This window comes from Mizuhopecten yessoensis, unplaced genomic scaffold (assembly GCF_002113885.1).
Source record: "Mizuhopecten yessoensis strain PY_sf001 unplaced genomic scaffold, ASM211388v2 scaffold7965, whole genome shotgun sequence".
NCBI lineage: Eukaryota > Metazoa > Mollusca > Bivalvia > Pectinida > Pectinidae > Mizuhopecten > Mizuhopecten yessoensis.
The window spans coordinates 29193-50816 of NW_018407311.1; the positions used below are offsets into that span (position 1 = coordinate 29193).

Consider the following 21624-nt stretch of genomic DNA (forward strand, 5'->3'; position numbering starts at 1 on the left):
ATTCAGATGAATTTTCAAACCTGATAACTTTTCATTTTTACTAAAAAAGTAGAGTGTCGTCTACGAGCATCTTAATCTTTCCTGCATTTGACCCGGGAGTGTTATTCCTTTTATTTTGTAAGTTTTTCAGACAGAGCGGGCAGAGAGGTCCGCTTGAATGATGTAGAAAAAGGTGCGAATCGGGCTCCCCTGCTTCGTTGCTCGTGATCTGAGATAAAATCGGTGGCCTTTATTTTTTGTTTTAGCATCTAGAAAAAAGCATTTGTACCCGACTCCTAATTTTTGACCAACTTTAAAATATTCAAGACGTTGATCTATTCCACCACATTCAACCATATCGACGTTTATTTGCTGCTTAAAGAAAATAGTTGCCCTTCAATTTCAAAATCGATGGGATCGATAATATCTTGTATCTTCCAGGAACAAATCCTTCCGATCCGGGTGAATTATATCTGGAAATAGTTTTTCTTATTCTAATTGCAAATGCTTTCGCTATACAATTGTCGTTTCATTAATCGGTATACGCGACTGTTTACCAGTCAACACTCCAAGATATTTTTTAACAAGTTGGGATAATCATCTATATTTTGCATTTAGTTTTGTTAAACGGCACCGGGCACGTTATCATTTATCTGATAAATAAGATATCTGAGTTTTTCATTATATATCGAGTAGTGCCCCGAGTAGTGACGTGTACGGGTTTCCCACAAATGTTTTGGGGAAGCCCCCAAGACTCCGAGTATTTTCTCAAACGTTTCAGCCCTAGAATGTTTATTTTTCATTGTAAATACATTCCTTATTTACTTCATATATATCAGTTCATCTAATTTAATACACATATTTTGCCTTTATTTGAACTATTCGTTGTTAAGTATCTGACTCGGATCGGCCTTGGAAGAAGAAATTGTTGTTTACATTTCTTCTTCCTTGTAACAAACTTATAATATCTACGGCGCTTCAGTGAATATTAGAGATTCGAAACCTTTGTAAATGCAGCAATACTTTAAAGTAATTCCTCCGTACTTAAATATTTTTAATAGCGTCATAGACCAAGAGTTTTTTTGTTAAACCGTATTAGGTCCGGTTTTATAGAATTTGCATCCTTATATACCATATCTGCAGTTTTAATTCTGTGCCATAAAGTTCTTTAGATTTTGTTTTCCAAATCAAAAAACTCTTTTGTTGATCTCTCATGTTCTTCCTACCCCTGGATCCTTGCTTTTATTCTTTGTCTATTTGCTCTATAACTATTGTGGTTTTTTAGAATATCTGTTAATTATTACATTGATATTCTCCTCATTTCTGTTTTGTTACGATTTTTAGATATACTTATAGTCATTTCTTTGAAAATAATCTTGGCAATTTCTCTAGATTCTTTTTTGTCATTAAAATAAGTCTTTTCCCCAATCCTGTCTCTCAAATAACCTTTAAATGTATTTTCAATACCCTCGCTTGTTATTATACTAACATTCCATAATCCGTGACCGATTAGTATTTTGTCGATTTGAACTTTAACAGTGGTCATATTATGATCACAATATACATGATTCAGAGTTCCGGTTTTTCACTCTCGATACTAGGGCTGACATGGAATATGTATATTCTTGATATCGAATTTCCTCGTTTCAAAGTGTACTATACAACTATAGCATGGTGATGAGGTCGATACATGGTTTTATCAACCTAGGTTAGTAATATTAACCGAGAACGCAGTCCGAGGTCAATATTGCTAACTTAGGTTGATAAAACATGTATCGACCAAAATTACCATGCTACAATAGTTTTATTATTTTATTTGATTTTTTTCAAAATTTAAGAAAAAAATGTAAAAAAATATGTTTTCCATTTTTTTCCATTTTTTATTAGTCACAAATATTAAAATCAACTAAACAAAAATATCAGAAAAACAACATTTTTTAATTAAATATCTGCAATAATCATTTAAATATCTGCAATAATCATTGTTCAAATTACTGAATCAATTCTTTACTTTACCAAGTGACTTCAGTGTTAATCATTACCGTGTTTGTCTCCCATGGGGTGTTAATCAAGCATCTAAATGACTTCACAAAAAATCCAGAATCTATTTTTAGCAGGTCATTAACCCTTTTTCTATCCAACTGTTTTGAACACCTGTTCCAGAATCTATTTATAGCAGGTCAATAACACTTGTTCTACCAACTTTTGAACACCTGCAAACCACTCAGGTTTATAACTACTTTTACAGGTGGTCACATGATGTTGTTTTAGCCAATCAGAGTCGGCTCAAAATCAATTAAAATAAAATACGTGTTTTGGGTTTATTAAGCTCCACATATATTTCATACTATAAATCAGACTCGATGTTTTAGAGTCAACTGTTTTTTTTTTCTTTTGGCGGGAAACGATCAAATTTATTGACAATAGTTCAATTAAAGTCGCCTTCGTAATATTATTGAAATGATTTAACATTAGTTTAGCAAGACAGAAAATGTACAATACGAAATATATTCTATAGATGTTGAAATAAATTTGAGAATTTTCCAGATATCATCTGTTATTAATAGCACACACGACCTCAGCATGGGTACATACTAGCCCTTATATAATGTACAAAAGATACAAGAATATCAACAGCAAACCGAATAACTTTAAGTAGATCTACAGTTGACAACAGAACATGTACATAAGATCAAGGCAAGTGTGCATTAAACACCAGAACGTATACAGTAGTTCAATAAAAAGACCACAGAACGCGTACATGTGTTTAAAGCAGGTGTACAGTAGACCTCAGAACCTGTTAAATGGTTCAAAGAAGTTGCACAGTAGTTCAGTAATACATTAGACTCAAGAACGTGTAAAATTGTAAAAAACACTTGTACGGTAGAAAACAGAACATGTACAAAAGTACAAATCAGTTGCACAGAGGACCCAATAACGTGTCCAGTAGTTTACAGCAGTTGTACAGTTAACATTAGAACGTGTACAGTAGTTCACCAGAAGGTCCTACAATGTATACAGATGTTCAGAGCAGTAAATCATTAGACTCAAGAACGTGTAAAATTATTAAAAACACTTGTACAGTAGACCCCAGAACATGAACAACAATACCTAGCAGTTGTACAGAGGACCCCAGAAGGTGAACAGTAGTTCACAGAAGTTGTACAGTAGACCTTATAACGTGTACAGTAATTCACAACACTTATACAATAGACCTCAGAACGAGTATAGCAGTTCACATCAGTTTTACAGTAGACCTAAGAACGTGTACAGAAGACATCAAAACATGTATTTTAGCCTAAGTACATGTACTAATTTATGTGAGACGTGTTTAACAATTATATAGTAAAAGAACGTATTAACTTAGGAATATTTGTGTAGACAGTAGACTCAGTAGGTGTACACGAGATCTCGAAATGTGTACAGTAGACCTCACGTTATATACACCAGACCTCAGAACGTGTACTGAAGACCCAGGAACATGTACAGTAGACATCACATTATGATCAGTAGATCTTAGAACGTGTACAAACCTTAACAAGTGTCAAGAAAACCTTAACACGTGTCAAGAAGACCTTGAGCAGATGGTGTATACATGTAGCCCTCAAAATGCCGTAGTTTGAGATATTTTGGCGTTATCAATTTGTTTTTGCGAAAATTTGGATGGTTAAATTTTGGTAATTTCTTTGATGTAATGTTTTTGTGTGCTCTAGTGCCTGTAGTTTTGTAGTTGCTCCACAACCTTATGAAGTTAAAAGGTTTCAGTTAGAAATGAAAAAAACCCCACCCCAAAACAACACAACATATATACATACGTGTATACACGGTGACGGATCTAAAGTTGTACCGATCTCTAAGACACAGGGTTAGACGGTATAACAGATTTCTGATATTGTGACGCCATATTTATGGAATCGTGAAGTTTGGTGTGCTTTTAGTATTAACGTGTACAGTGAGCCCAAGACCGTGGACAGTTGACCTTTACCCGTGCGCTGCAGATCGGGTGTGTTTGATTTAGGCCTATTAAGGTATACAGAAGACCACAGAACATATATAGTACACCTCAGAAGGTATACAGTAGACTACGGAACGTATATAGTACACCTCAGAAGGTAAATAGTAGACCACAGAACATATATAGTACACCTCAGAAGGTAAATAGTAGACCATGGAACGTAAATAGTAGACAGCATAACATATGTAGTAGACCACAGGACCTGAAAATACATTTAAGAACGTGTGAAATAGTCCTTTAACCGTATTCACAGTATGTCCCTTCAGAACGTGTGAATAAGAACTTAGACTGTAAACAGTCGACCTTAGTTCGTTTACAACTCACTTTTGAACGTGAGAAGTAAATAACAGAATTTATACACTAGACCTTAGAATGATCGTCTCAAATTGGGCTTGTAATGCATACAGTAGACCGAAGATCGTTAACAGTATTCCTCAAAACGTTTAATGTTGAACTAATGTTGAATATGGAGAGTAGACTTCAAAGGCCGAAGAACAAATAAAACAGGCCTCAGAAAGTGCATGGTTGATCTCATAATATGAACAGTTCACCTCAAACTATGTATATATGATCTGATAACGTGTGTATAGAACCTCAGAACATACACAAAATATTCCAGAACGTGTAGACATCACAGTTTGTGAAATAAACGCGAGAACGTGCACAGTCGACATCGAACGCAGAACTAAGTGTGTGTACAGAAGACCTAGGGACCCAATATATGCAGGAACTTGTAGAGTGGACTCCAGAACGTGCACAGTAGACACCAGAACGTGTAAAGAAGACCCAAGAAAGTGTACAGTAAGCATCAGAACGTGTACAGTAGACTCCAGATTGTGTACATGTCATAACGTGTACAAAAGAAGCAGAACGAGAAAAGTTGGTTGGAATGACAATCTTGAGAACAAAACGTATAATGTAGACCTTATAATATGTATAACAGATCTCAGATCGTAGACTCCGGACCTTCAAAGATGAACAGCTGATTACGATGTAAACCATATAATAAAACAGTAGAGCACAGGAATACAGACGAAAACCTGAATAGTAGGAACAACATGGACTGGTTGTCAACGCGTCGCAGTGTAATACAGCTAATATGCAGTTTCATTATGGATTTAGTGTACGGTAGTGAATTGCTCTCCTATGTACGATATTCTGGAGGTGTTGCAATAGGATAATGTGCGACAAAAGTCCCATATTTCTCTCCAAATAACTTGGAAATACGGCATACACTTTCATTTCGTTAATTGCGATGACGTTCACGTTAATCTGTCAAACTTAACTCTTATAAATGTCAACAAATTTATTTAATTTGTAGAATTATACTCTGCCTCGTTTAAAATGAGAAAAACACGACTAAGAGTTCATGACTGCCCCATTGTAAACACTTCTAAATTGTAATTAATAATTATGAATTTGGTTAAAAAAGTTGGTTTACGTCTTATCCTTCTCGACATTGTTTATCACCTTGGGCCTTGTAAAACACCATCACTCTTTTGTACCTGTACGTATCAGCTAGGTGACCTCATGCTATTTAAAAACGTGTATTATTATATTATTATAAATATTAAGATGTAAATAAAAAAAAAAAATGATGATATTCGATCAAGGACAAAACCAGTTGAACAATGGAAACAATTTTATATTACAACTGCAACGATATGGTCCTTATTTACGTCCGTAGTCTGCTCAGGATTTGGTGTGACATCGGACAATTCCATTCTGCTTTTGTTAAACAACTAACTGCATAATGACTTATATATACAATCGTGGTAATGTTATGTACTGTTTAAAACTGCCCGACACTTTGCAATTTAAACACTGGAGTTTAATAATGGGTAAGGGCACTGCATTACCTTACATTGACAGTAGGGTGTTATTTGGTCTTGAGTCAATGAGTTGGGATATCTAATTAGTGTTGCACATCACAATGTGCCTAACACACGACCTACCATACACATGCTACATTCTTAACAATACGACTGACGGCATTTCTGTTACACTTAAATGGCTTTAAACGAATACGAGTTTAGCAATGTTTTGATGAAGTTAAGAATAACAAAGAAGAAAACAAAAAACAATGGAAACATTGGACTTACATAGTTGGTTCCAGTTTGTTTTGCGAAATATCCTTGTTAGATTAAAAAAAGATACCTGGCATTTTATCTATCACGTTACTACCGGGTATGATACCAAAGCCATAGCGTTAAAGTACGACCAAATGGTATGGTGTATACTATATGGGAATACATGTGCGTTATGCTACGATTCCGAACGACACTCAAATGACATGTAATCATCAGAAATGGCCAGATATTCAGGAGTTGTGTCAATATTGTTGGGAATAATTTTGTTCAGCATTTTCAAAGGGATTCAAATGAGCAGTAAGTGAACAATTGTTATTACAGTGTATTATTAGTATAATTATTCACGTTATTGTCGGTGATTAATCAACTGCAATAAGGTGGAACACTGTTTTGCTTGACTTTTATACCAGCACATTACACATGAAAAACGCGTATCTGAATGTGTTTACCTTTGTTTGTGGTTAATTAACAAAGTTATGTGATTTAGGAAAAGACAAAATCATAATAATATCATGTATAAAATAGGTATTTCTGTTAAAAGTGTTCAATATACTAAAATTATAATCTTTACTTAGCTATGTCTACATAACGATATCATCACTGCAAAAACCAACTTCTTCCCTTGGTACCAAGGCTCCATGAATACAAATTATATTACTATATAGGGTAGCAGTATACAGTAGAGGGTTGTTGCCATGGGTGATTTTTTTGTTAAATGGCTAACCCCTGTATAATGATGTGTAAAAAAATATATTAAAATAAAACTGTATTAAAATTGGTATAAGCATGATGAAGTGGGCTATGTGAGCTTCACATAGCCCACTTCATCATGCTTATACCAATTTTAATACAGTTTTATTTTAATATATTTTTTTACACATCATGCCATAATCTGAAAGGGTGCCTACACATGAAAAGCTAGCTTTACAGGAGGTAAAATTTTGGCAACAGCACACGACGCAAAATTGCAAAACAATCGAGTTGTACAACTTTACTGGGACCCAGATAATTCTGCAACCAAGTAGGTAATCTTTAATTTCAGACAGAACTTACGAAAACATTAATAGTTGCGGGGGGTTAAATTTTGGGTCAAAAATAGCAATTTTTGGCATTTTTTGGTAATTTTTGATGTGGTAACCATGGTTTTCACACAAGTGACATACATAGGAAAAAGAGGTTTATACACTTCTCATTACTTTATATGTTTTGTAAATGTAATGCAGTTTACAAATATATATACATGTATACATGTGTTGTGTAGTGTAAATCCGCTGTGTTTACATTTCCTCGACATGTGCCTTGTTTATCAGAGTCCGGGCATTTCTACTGTATACTGCTACCTATATAGATTAAAGATAGTATTACTGTATCGGTGTTTAGAGGCCACTAATGAGCTAATTGGTACATAACGACTACGGGTATCTGTTACACATGTTCTTTCCAACTAACAACTTTCATATACATGTATCATACAACTGCAAAACATCCATAATGTGATAGCTTTAATGCGCATTTTTACTCTGTAAAATATCTATATTCCGTGAGATGAACATTAAATTCAGTCGTGTGCGTAATCTAAAAAACAAAGAATTCCTATGATAATTCGTTTTCACACTTACAGTCAATCTAAAGAATCGATTGACACTGGATGCAACGGCTACGATTCAATTTCGCCCGGTGTCAAGGACCACAGACGGAGATTACGGCCATTTGTCTTCAGGTGGTTGTATGGTGTCCAAAGCTGCAACCTTGGCCTGGTGGCGAGGGAATTTACCTTCAAAGGCAAGAATACAGAGAATCGACATTGTATTTAAATCTCCACGTGAGTCGTTTTTATACCATCACTAATTTGTTTTACAAATAATTATAGTGACCAGTGTCGAAATAGTTGTGCCAACTGTAAACACGGTTGTAACCCAGACCACGGAGTTTTTGATTCAAGATATTGTAATACGGGCTGGATCTTGTCCCATACATATATGTGAAGGAGAGTATCTTGCTGAGATCAACTGTTATGCCACTCGGCATTATACTATTAACATAAAATTAATAAATATAATGGAAAGATATATATTTAGTTTCCCAATATATGATATCATAAAACACTTTTATTGAATTTGTTAAATCATTATCGGTGCAGAACCTATTTGCATTTTTTTCCTAACCGCGTTTATACAAGAGATATCTAAGGCAGATAATATACTTGCCCTTCTTTTAATTTTCTAATTCAACCTAACTGACTATTCTTTTCTTTCGATAAGCAAGAATCCATGTCAATCCAGACAAACATTACAATAACCACTCCATGTGACAATACTGGTCATCTTAATAAATCTTCTTGTATGACACATTGACATAAATGATATGGATGTTAACTTCCCATTCCGTAATATTAAAAGTACCGTGCCTTTACTTTAGCTCTTCTAATCAACAAGTTAAATCTGGCATTTCTTATTTTTCTTACATAGCAAACTTTATGAGTTTTCCGTTAATACCAAACCCAGGAAGTGAAACGTGTCAAAGAAATGAAATAGTGAGGATTTCAATTAGATTTATTACGGCATAATGTTAGGCATACTTAGACACGTACGATGTGATGGTGATGTCCATACTAACACGTAGTCGATTAAGCAGACAGACAGAATCGGCGAGAAAAAAAATAAGAGATGGACTCCGATCATCGGCGCAGTCAAGCGAAAATATAGATCGACGAATCTTTAGATCAATGGAATGCGCTTAAGGAGAAAAACGAGTTTGTCTACCAGTAAGAGTTGTGAGGCTTGTACTGGAAAGGTGAGAACTGAGTTGGCACGTTTATTGAGTAAACAGTACCTCTGACCAATTCGAAGATGTAGTCGTTATTCGTTGGATTATGCTCTTGTGACACCTCATGTATTAGCGAGTTCATAATGATGGCGTAAACATGACATCAAGTCTGCATCTGGTGAGATAAAATGCCGTCAGTAAAATGCTTCGCAAACCTATACATGACATGAATATAATTCATCTTTATTACCGTATATAATCATAGTATTTTATGAAATTTTATTATTACAATTTTGACCATAGTTTTCCCGACAGATTGCGGCGTGGTTACTTTTACCAATAATCCTTTCTAGATAACTGAGTCATTATTTGAGCTTGACGATCAGGAAAACATCTATCGTCACCAATTTCAATGACTGTGTGTTTATATTCTTAAGGTACTCTTGCATTTATTATCTGTTTTTATCTTAACAGGCCTAACGTAATATAAAGACACGGATGTTCGTGTTCCTATGACAGTCGAAGTCAGATGCCTTCACGTAGCTTTCCTGTCTTTCTGAGACCGTCGTACGCCACACATAAGTATTATTCTACAAAAGATGTGTTCATATAGCTCACGTCGCTTTCGAACATTCAAGTATTTCAGAATAATACAGTAGGTATTACAATAGTGGATATTTTTTTCCAGTTTGACCGTTGACTCCTGTATTTTTCACTTGCCCTTTCTTGTCGACAGATCGTGCCGATGGCTTTGTGGGTATCAAACGATACAGGTATACCGTCTGATATCAAATGTTACGAGGATGTGGACGTTGGCGTCCCAAACTTAACTCTAGAACCGGTCAGAGAGGAATGATAATCATCACAAGGACACCACCACGAACTGAGTATATGGACGTGTGCGAGGTCGATATTTACGGTAATTTAAAACTTCATATGTGTAATAATTGTTATGCATAGATAGCATCGGCATTATAAATTCCATTCTGGTTATAACATCCGTGTCTCAAATGCATCTTCCATAGAATGCACCAAATACAGTAAATGTCAGGTATTGGAGTTCTATCATAAGTGAAATGCAACGAAAAACAATTCTAACAAAGATATAGAAAAACCGCACCTGAAGAGTTTCTGTTAATCATGAAACAATGTATCAATTAGGTTGTTTTACAAATAAATACGGTGACCAGTGTCGATACAATTGTACCAACTGTAAACACGGCTGTGACCCTGACAATGGAGTTTGTGATTCAACACACTGTAATGCTGGCTGGACTGGACCACGATGTAGCGACAAAGGTATACAAACATTAGGGCGGGCTTTTTTTCTTTAGCATTGTCTTTACTAATACTTGAAGGTCTCTATGTAAATCTTTCCACTCTTGTATTGTTATAACGTTAGTATAACATAATACATCTTCGCCAGCCAAGGGTTCGCTTCGTATACACTCCACTTACCCTTGGCGAATATAGCCGTCTTTTCATAATTTCCTTTACGGCCACCTAGTGGATATACCGAGTTATCGCTATTCTCCCAAAACACTGACTTAAACGAAAACGTGATTCCGTACAGGGCGTCGCCATTACTGTTTTCCTTCTATATGTAGCTATATAGCGCTATATGTAAGACGCGATTTCATTGGTTTCGAGCGATTATAGCACCGCACGAAATTGTGAAGGCACGTTAAACACGGCTATATCCGCCAAGGGTAAGTGGACCTGTATACGAAGCGAACACTTGGCTAGCAAAGATGAACATAATAATGATCGGACGGGTGAATGAAACAAAATGTATAGAATTCAATACCTTACAGAACTTATATAACGACAATGATAGCAAATTCTAATTATATATACATTACAATATTTCCGTAATTACAGCTTCACCTCTGAGAATTTTTTAACAAATAACATGATTAAAAAAAAAAGCATATTAGGTGTGGATAGTAATTGGGGAATATCTAAGTACAGATCGAATGTGATATTAGTGTTCTGGTTACCTTTCAGAATGCCAAGCTGGATACCACGGTGAACATTGTGATAAAACTTGTCCAGACGACTGTAAGGACAACATCTTCATCCAGACCAATGGATACTGTGCATGTAAGTTAATTATTGGAAATACCTCTACTATGTTTGTATTAGCTTTTCCTGTAACGCTATTGCATTTTTTTCATCTGATTTAGGGTAGTAAATGTTTGTCACAAGTTCCTTCATAAGAAAATAAATATCAACAGTCACTCTAAGTCTAAGCCTTCGGGCCTAGCACTCCGTCAAGATTAAGCCATCCAATCCCTGATGAGGAACTAAACCCGAAAGCTTGGAAGTTTACTGACTATTGCAATTATTTTGAGCATTAATTCATGTATAACAATTGCATTCATTTAATTGCAAAAAAGTATATCAAGGTACAAATACATTTTAGATGTTTGACTAAATTGTGTGTTCGAATTAGACATATAGCATTGACTTCAAACACTGTTAAATTAATGCAGACTTAACTAACCTTATTTTAGGTCTTACAGACACGGAGAGCTACACAACTGCTGTAGTTGGGATAGGGGCTGGATGTGGAGTGCTCATTCTAGTACTAGTCATCTTAGTTATTGTACAGACTAGGCGTCTATCGATGAAAAAGAAAGACACTACAGACCCTATTCAGATGGCCAACATCTTACAACAAGCCAAAAGACACGAGTTAAAGACAGATATAGGTAATATTTGTTATGTTTTTCTATGTGTCAGGTCTGTCGTATCATAAAAGCTAATATAATGTCCTTGATGTAGATCCAGAATTGTCGACAACTATTTGCAAATTTATATTATTCTGCTTTCTTTAGCTCAGAGAGGGGTGATATGAAGGCATGTTGTACGTTTTTAGTCTACCCTTTAGAAACAATGATAATTCCAACCGAGAGTGTAGCATTTAAAAACAAAAGGTCTTTTGCCGAGTATACTGTATGACCCAAAATTCTATATCCGTGTCTGTCAAATTTTATATTTGTATTCCATATTATTTTTCCTATTTAGTATTATTTACTTTTATAGCAAATGCTTTGCAATGATGTCCACTGGAAATGTACATCATTTCGTCAACTTCCACAGATTATACAGATATCTAGCACCCGTTTGTCCATTGTATATATATTTTTCCAGAATCTTAAGTATGGGGCTGATGCCCGTTGACCATGACATGCAATGTTTGGTTGTAAATGACGTGTGCGATTGCAATCATAGTACAACATTCGATGTTGAGATAATTACATTTAGCAATCGCTCATTTCTTTATGAAGTTGTGGCTACTATTTCAAAGTTTATCAAATCATCCTTTGTTTTCAAGTCTTAGAATATACACACTGTACAGCAGCCCTTTCTAACAACGCTTATTTGATAATCAATTACATGAAAGTCTTACTTGATACAAACTGTGATTTTGGTTTTGCAGCGCTTTCTGGTAATAACCGTAAATCATATCTCATTAATTTGGTATATTAGTTCTATTTGAAGGCTACAGGCAAACTCGAAGACAAAATCGTCAACAGTCTTATTTTTGAAAAAATCACAATCCCACAGTTAAACATTTGAGCATAATGTAAATATTCGTATGTACTAACAATATTAATATTTATGCAACGCATAAAGTAATTTATATTATCTGGTTAGTATATGATATTTTTATTTGTTATATTTTGTTGGTTCCGGATGGAGGATAACTTTCCGTTTTTTAAACTAGTCCATCCCTATAGAAGTAGTCACGTGTTGTTTTGGTGTACTAAAGTCACGTGACCGGACTTGATGCCATACTTTGGAACCTAGACAAAATGATAGTTATCAGATGTTCCGTATAATGCGTTCTGTTGATACATACACCACTCAATCAAGGATTTCTCTTAAATAAGTTTATATGTACGATATTTTAGTGTCTGTTGAAGCCTTGTTCGTGTTTTTGACTTTTTATGTATCAACGTTGAGATCTTATTGGGAAGCTAAGTATCGGTCATTATACAGACTAAACGTTTATGATTAATTGAAATAAAACCATCGAAAGAAATATAATAGAATTTTCATGTACAATTGTATGTACTTCAATAGATGCATTTGCTTTGCATTACGTGAAGTAGGAGTATCGATAACCATATTTGGCTTATGGATACATTAGAAGCGGGGCATTACTACTTAACGTTTCTAATTATTTCCTTGACACTATCTATTGCCCCTTTTCTAATTTCTCCATATATATTTCAGATGGTCCTTATGAAGTTGTAGACACTGAAAACGGGAGGCAAATTTCCAAGAGTGCCACAGCTGACGAAAATTATGAAAAACTTGATTCCCTGACTAGGACCGCCCCTAACATGTACGATACCGTAGGGATAACTGTGGATGCGGGATCCTAAATGCAGCGAGGAACGATTGTTTTCTGTTACAGTATTACTTGCTCATTACTAACTGTTGAATGTTTTTTTTCGCTTAAGAGCGGGATAATATATTGAACTGATGAACCTTTTGCTATGTCATGTTCCTATGGCGATTATCTTACCAACTGATTCGTTTTACTTTGTCATCCATTGTGATTGTTTTGTCTAAAACATGCTTAAAATATATTTCTTCGAAAACTCTTCATGTCTTGCATACATTTTATCCTGTATTCATATATCTCTTTCGGAAAGTTGTCTCCCTTGCTATACTGTTTAACCTGTATTCAGAAATTACTTTCGGAAAATCAATATTGGTCTTCTCAACTAGATTGTCTCCCTTTGTACAGGTTAATCTTAGATGGAAATAACTATACTGATCTACAAATGAAAGGATAAATGGCGTTGTATGAATAAACATTTTGGAACTGTATACAAATGTACTAGTTATCGCATCCACGAGATGACATTTACCATGTCAGGGAGAGAACTTGAATAGGCTTTGCCTGTTGCCCAATTCCTTTTAAATCGGATTGATTTAATAAAACAAATTGAAATGAAAAAAATTGTAATATGTATTGCTGGTTCGAAAGAGACACTTGATGGTGATTTATACATATTTTGAAACAAACATTTTGTGATTATAAATCGAAAATGATATCTTAAGCAATAAATCATTAACACATTTACCAGATATATATAAGCTTTAATAAATGAAGGACAAATATGTCAATGGTCAGAAATGATTTAAAAACGAGAGGATATGTCAAACATATAGCAACAACTTACAAAGAAATCAAACGATTTGTGTTTTATAAAAAGTCATAATTCATATATATTTGTATATTAAGTGAAAATAAAATACATATTGCAAAAGTGTTTTTCGTTTGATGAAGCAGCTGATATATTTATGATCGCGGCACAACCCAAATATTACATAATAATGTTATATCACATACCAAATAGAATCGCAGATTTAAAAGAATTTAACGATGGATATGTAAGACATTTTTTTTTTTTCAAAAATCCGGAAAACATCATTTGGGTAACACATCATCAGACCTGATAACGTATCGATAACACCTAAGACGGCTCACAATAGGTTCCAGAAAATACACATTAGACGAAATATAGGGAGGGGTCAGAATGTAAAGAATAGACCTAAGAAAGTGTAGAGTAGATATCAGAACGTGAACAGTAGACACCAGAACGTGTAAAACAGTAGACACCAGAACGTGTAAAACAGTAGACACCAGGCCGTGAATAGTAAATATCAGAACATGTACAGTAGACACCAGAACGTGAGTAGTTAATATCAGAACGTGTACAATAGACACCAGAACGTTTACAGTAGAAATCAGAACATGGGAAACAGCAGACACCAGAACATGTACTAGAACGTGTACAGTAGACATTAGAACATGTGAAACAGTAGACACCAAAACATGTACAATAGACATCAGAACATGTACAGTAGACACCAGAACGTGAGTAGTTAATATCAGAACGTGTACAATAGACACCAGAACGTTTACAGTAGAAATCAGAACATGGGAAACAGCAGACACCAGAACATGTACTAGAACATGTACAGTAGACATTAGAACATGTGAAACAGTAGACACCAGAACACGTACAATAGACATCAGAACATGTACAGTATATATCGGAATGTGTACAGTAGAAATCATAATGTGAACAGAAGACACCGGAAAGTGTACAGTAGACACCAGAACGTGTACTGTTTACATAACAATGTTTACAGTTAACATCAGAACGTGTATAGTAGAAATTAAAATGTTTACAGTAGATATCGAAATGTGTACAATAGAAATCAGAACATGTACAGTAGATATCATTATGTGTACATTAAACATCAAAACGTGTACAGTAGATATCAGAATGTGTACTGTAGACATCAGTACATGTAGATACCACATCGTGTAAAGAATACTTAAGTGAATGTACATTTCACATGGTTTTGTATGGAAGTGACAACAACCTTTTGTAAATGCTTGGTGAGACAAACAAATACAGCGACACTTCCCACTGTATGAAACATTAAACAATTTTTGAGGGGATAAAAGGCCTATTTCTCCCTCTAAATAATTTGGAAGTTTGATGTTAACTTACACTGTTTTAAAATAAGATAATATTTTCCTATATAAAATGTCGACATAAGACTTAAAACTTTATCTATTTTACAACAATTGTGAAACCAATTCTACTGCGCCACTCGACCACCCTCGGCACATGTCTACAGTTACTAAGGAGATGGGGTGGTCTTTCAATGGTAATTGTGCGAATGACGGAAAGGAGTTTAAACAGTCCGGACTGTCATATAATAAACGCTTATTATTACGAGTACTTGTCTGACTGCCCAAACCGGGCGATCTATTAAACAATGGACAATGTAGACCTGATCAGTCATGGGCGCGTACGTACCTGTATGTGTGAGCTAGGTAACCTCATGTTACACGCCTGTTTATCTTAAATATAGAAATGGATAAAAAAATGTTGATGGTGTCGATTCAAGGTAAAAGTCAGATAACGTATTGAGACATTGAGTATTGTATTACAGCTTAATCGAAATAGTACATCTAAACGTCTGTAGTCTGTTCGCTGAGGATACGACACCGAGTTCTGGTATTGTTACAAACTATCTGCATGATGACGCTATACACTCAAGACACACTTCTAGTACTATTTATTACTGCCTAACACTAGCTATTGAAAGACCGGAGTTTAATCATGGGTAAGGTCATGCAATGATTTGGTTTTGTTTGTACTCCACACTGTGCCTAACTTACTAGTTTAATACACATGACAAGGTATGTTATATTTTTAACGTTACTGCCGACGGAATTTACGTGTACACCTATACCTTACTTCCTGGTTGTCGTCTATATCAGTTGTGTTAGTGTACGACCAAATACTTTGGTCGTTCTGACGTATCTATATGCTTTATATCATGCTTTCGGAGCACTACCGAATAATATGCAATCACTTAAGATGGTCAGGGGTGTAGAAGCTGTGTCCACATTGTTTTGGATAGTTTTGTTGAGTATATTTCCAGGGATTCGAATGAGTAGTAAGTTTACAGTTGTTTACTTATTTATTGCGTTTATTGTCAGCCATTATTCATGTGTACATTAAACATCGAAACGTGTACAGTAAATATCGGATTGTGTACAGTAGACATCAGTACATGTATACTAGCGGAAAAAAGAAACTGTGCATGCGGAGAATTTTTATAGAACATGTATTACCAACTGTATATACATGAAAATTCACACACATAACCGAGTATGACACATACACACTGTCCATGTGTCATTGACAGTTTTTCCCGTGCAGTTTGCTCTCTATAGGCGTCGACCAGTTTGCACGTTTTTCTCGTCCAGCCATCCAATTCGACAATGAAAGTTTATTTTTCAACTGTTGGGTCACTCTGTTGAGACCAGTGAACAGTAAAAACAGCATTATAACTTTTAAATTTGTGATTAATGCTATGCCGAGGCTCAATGAAAATGACCGCCTCCGGACTATTGGTATGCTTCAAGCTGGTATGGGCCAAGCCGTCGTCTCTACACGTTTTCATGTCCATCGAAACACAATCCGGGATTTGTGGAGACGACATCAACAGTCTGGCCACGTCGGCGATCGACCTCGTGCGGGACGTCCACGTGTGACGTCAGGTCAACAGGGCAATTATATTCGTCTTGTCCATTTGATAAATCGCTTCCAAACGGTAAGTTTGACTGCACGGACAATCCCTGGGTTGCAACCAATATAAGCCCGGGAACTGTACGGAACCGATTGCGTGAACGAGCTATCCGTACGCGATGTCCTGCAATCCGCCCAGTTCTTCTGCCACGTCATCGTGTTGCACGTCTGGACTGGTGCAGAAGGCATCTGAGATTTACTCGACGGGATTGGGCAGGCATTTTGTTTACGGACGAGTTGCGAGTCCACCTGGATAGTAGTGACGGCCGTTCCAGAGTGTATCGTCGTGTTGGAGAACGTTTCCATGAAGCGTGTCGCACAACGACGTACTTTCGTCGGAGGCAGCGTTATGATTTGGGGCGGCATCACAGCTAACGGGAAAACGCCTCTGGTGGTTGTTAACGGGAATTTGAACGCGCTACCTTACCGTGACGAAGTCCTCCGGACCAACGTCGTTCCATTCGTGCAAGGGCAGCAACGTCACATTACGCTACAGCAGGACAACGCCAGGCTACACACAACTCGTGTCGCTATGGACTTTCTGGCCCAACAGAACGTTGACGTTTTGCCCTGGCCTGCTGTATCCCCCGATCTGTCACCCATTGAACACGTCTGGGATGAAATGAAGCGCAGATTACGGGCATTACCTAATCAACCGGTGACGTTGGCTGATTTGCCTGCAGCGTTGGTACAGATCTGGAATGCCATCCCACAAGCATTCTTGAACCGTCTGATAGGCTCCATGCGTCGACGTTGCCAGGCTTGCATTCAGGCAAACGGTGGACATGCGAGGTATTAACTTTGTGAACTCGGTATTGACCCCTGCTGTGTTTACGTCACTCCTGAGCGGAACTTATTGATTCCATAACCTGGAAAATGAAATGCAACTGTTAATAAATAACAAATAAATTGTCCCTAAAAACCTTGTTGTTCTACGTCATACACATTTATTTTTATAACACATTTTAGGCATGCACAGTTTCTTTTTTTCCGCTAGTATATATACCACATCGTGTAAAGCAGACTTGTGAAAATATATTACCTTTCGTAAATGCTTATTGAGACAAACATATACAGCGACATTTCCCACTGTATGAAACATTCAACATTCAAATAATTTGGAAATGTGATGTTCACTTTCACTGTTTTAAATAAGATAACATTTTCTTATATAAAATGTCGACATACGACTTTAAACTTTATCTATTTTACAACAACTATGAAACAAATTCTACTGCGTCACTCGTCCACCCTCGGCACATGTATACGGTTACTAAAGAGATGGGGTGGTCTTTCAATGGTAATTGTGCGAATGAGGGAAAGGAGTTTAAACAGTCCGGACTGCCATATAATAAACGTTTATTATTACGATTACTTGTCTGACTGCCCATACCTGGCGACCTATTAAACACAATGGACAATGTAAAACCTGATAAGTCATGAGTGAGTACGTACTTGTATGTGTGAGCTATGTAACTTCATGTTACACGCCTGTTTATCTTAAATATTGAAATTGATATAAAAATGTTGATGGTGTTGATTCAAGGTAAGAGTCAGATAAAGTATTGAGACATTGACAGTATTGTATTACAGCTAAATCGATATGGTACATCTAGTCTGTTCGCTAAGGATACGACACCGAGTTCTGGAATTGTTACAAACTAACTGCGTAATGACGCTATACACTCAAGATACACTTCTAGTACTATTTATAACTGCCTAACACTAGCTATTGAAATACTGGAGTTTAATCATGGGTAAGGCCATTGAATGTTCGTCTTTTTACATTAATAATCGCATGGCTGATATGAAATCCTTAGTCGATGAATGGTAATGTCTAATCTGTTTTGCACTCCACACTGTGCCTGACATACTAGCTTTATTTGTATCAGTAGGACTGACGGTATTTCTGTGTACACCGAAATTACTTCAAACGATTAGGTGTTTCTGATAATGTTCAACGATGAGGCTAAAAACAAATCAAACGAAAACTGAAGCATATGTCTAGCTACTTTCATTATACTCATACACTACTCTTCCTGTTGCCAATCACGCACATACGTTACTTCCTGGTCTTAATCCATAATTAAAACGTGAACATTCGGACCACTGCCAATGACATATAATCGTTAGAAATGGACAGGTGTGCCGGAACTGTGTTCATAGTGTTTGGGATACTTTTGTTGAGTATAGTTCCAGGGATTCGAATGAGTAGTAAGTCTACAGTTGTTTATTTTTTTATAGTGTTTGTTGTCAGCCATTACTCAATTAGGACGAGATGGAATTTTGTTTTGGTTTACTTTCGAAATATGATGTAGATAGCAATCAATCAATGTGATCTTGTCGGGGTAGAATAAATCTGTAGAAACACTGATAGGTATGTGAATTAAACATATTAAGTCGGAAAATCAACATGACAGTGGTGATACTCCTATTATAATCATTAAGGGTTATATAAAAAGTATCACATTATACCTGAAATAAGGACATCCGTGTTGGATGTGACTGTGATGAGCTAAAAAAAAAGACTGCTTTAAGAAAAGAAAAAAATCAAAATATCATGAATATCATTGGTGCTCTCGTTTGGAAGTTTGAATACACTTTTATTGCATTTTTATGATTTACCAATGTCTATGTTTCTATATAACTACTGTGAAGAAGAACTTATCGGTGCTATAAAGAGATTCATGTTGAAAGAATACGATAATCTAAAAGGTCCCATATATCATTACTGTATATATGGCCACTATTGAGCTAAATGGCACGTTAAGACTATGATGAACTGTTATGTAATTTCCGTGTAACAATATTTTCATATTTTCAAATGACAGCAAAACATCGAAATTGTAATAGATGCAAGGCACATTTACTAAGTTGTTGTAAAAATATACCACTTAATATATACCATTATATTTTTCATTGATTTCAGTCATGTGTGTACTTAAAAAAGGAATTAAAAGAATGATAATTAAATTTCACACTTACAGTCAACCTAAAGAATCTGTTGAAATTGAATGGAACCTCTGTGAATCCAAATTACCCTTTGTCTGGCACAACAGACGGAAATTACGGCCCTTTTGCTCGAAATATTTGTATGGCCTCCAATGGGGCAAACATGGTCTGGTGGCGAGGGACTTTACCTTCTAAGGCAAGAATACAGAAAATCGACATCGTGTTTAGAATTGCAGGTGAGTCGTTCCTATACCACTACAATTTTTATAGTAGTAAATTGACCTTGTCCGATACATATATGTTAAGGGGAGTATCTTAATGTGATGAAATATTATGTCAATCGGCATTTCACTCGAAGACTGCATTTCCCAGCAAAGGATTAAAATACACTTTTATATAACTTGGTGAATGATTGTCGGTGCAGCACTTGTTTGCAGATTTACAAACCGTATCAATGCTGGAGTTAGCAGATAAGACAGACACTATGCTTGCCTGTTCCTTTACAATATTATGCAGTGATATAAACATTCTTTTCCAGTGAATAGAAATAATTCATGATAATATAACAGAACAAAACAAATATATCATTATAATCACTCCATGTAAACATGTACAATCTGACATTAATCACTATCCCATTAAATATACATGTACTATATTATCATCTATATACTACTTTATACCACCTACCAGTAGCATGATACATTCATTATCATTGGTTGTCAGTATGAGAAGAAGATGAGAACGACTTGAGAACAACTTGGAAAGAACTTGAGATCGGGTTTTTCCATTCCCCAGCCCTAAGGAACGCATTTTCTAAAATATAGAACGTCTGCTCGCGCCAGATGCCGTCCAAAACCGAAATAGTGACCATACAAAAGTGATCCACATAGTAATATAGTCCGTCATAAAGATATCGATAGAAAGTTACGGGGAAATATTGTGAGAATAACAACACCATTTCAGGCGTTATTTTGCATATGGAACTGCCAATGGCGATAGGATTGTTTTAAAAATATGTTTTCTACGTAGTTTTAAGAGGTTCATTGTATTCCTCCGCACAAAACACTTTTATTTGTTTACGTTTGTCACAGGCGATCGTTGACCATTGAGCTTAGAAGTCTTTCTGACAAAATAATGCTTAGTTGAGGTTTATTAAATTGAGAAAGATATAAGGTAGTAGTATATAGAAAATAAATAATTAATCATACAGTATTTTCAGTGTTTGTCGTTCGAACATTTTTATCATCGCTCGCATGTAGATTAAAAATCTCGAGACCACATGCGGTGGCCTCTCGATTTTATCCATGTGCTCGCGATGAGAGTTTGTTCTCACGACAAACCCTGAAAATACAGTGTGATCATCTATAATTAAAAAACTAATTGACAATAATGGTATGGTAACTAACTTCCCATTTCGTAATGTTAAGAAATCAAATTTTATGGCTGCACGACCAGGATTGTGCCATCGTCACTTTCAATGGCAGTGCGTGTTTATTTGTATGGTACTCATTCGTTATTATCTAATTTTGTATTTACAACACTACCATAAAGTAAAGACAAACCATACATACATTCCTATGCCAGTAATAGTTAAATTCAAAAGCCTTCATATTGCTTTCCTATCTTTCTGTCTGCGTCGTACACCACACATAAATATCACACATCAGAATCTTTATAA

General features: G+C 35.8%; 1 protein-coding gene across 2 annotated transcripts in view; it reads left to right on the forward strand.

Annotated features, from left to right (window-relative positions):
• The first annotated feature begins 16164 nt into the window (after window positions 1-16164).
• LOC110454628 (cell death abnormality protein 1-like) overlaps window positions 16165-21624 on the forward strand; it is a 34153-nt gene continuing 28693 nt past the window's right edge. For both annotated transcript variants that reach the window (XM_021504246.1, XM_021504245.1), the window contains exons 1-2: window positions 16165-16356; window positions 19979-20179. In XM_021504246.1, the coding sequence (XP_021359921.1) occupies window positions 16263-16356; window positions 19979-20179 (295 nt within the window). In that variant the 5' untranslated portion in view covers window positions 16165-16262. The remainder of the gene's footprint in view (window positions 16357-19978; window positions 20180-21624) is intronic.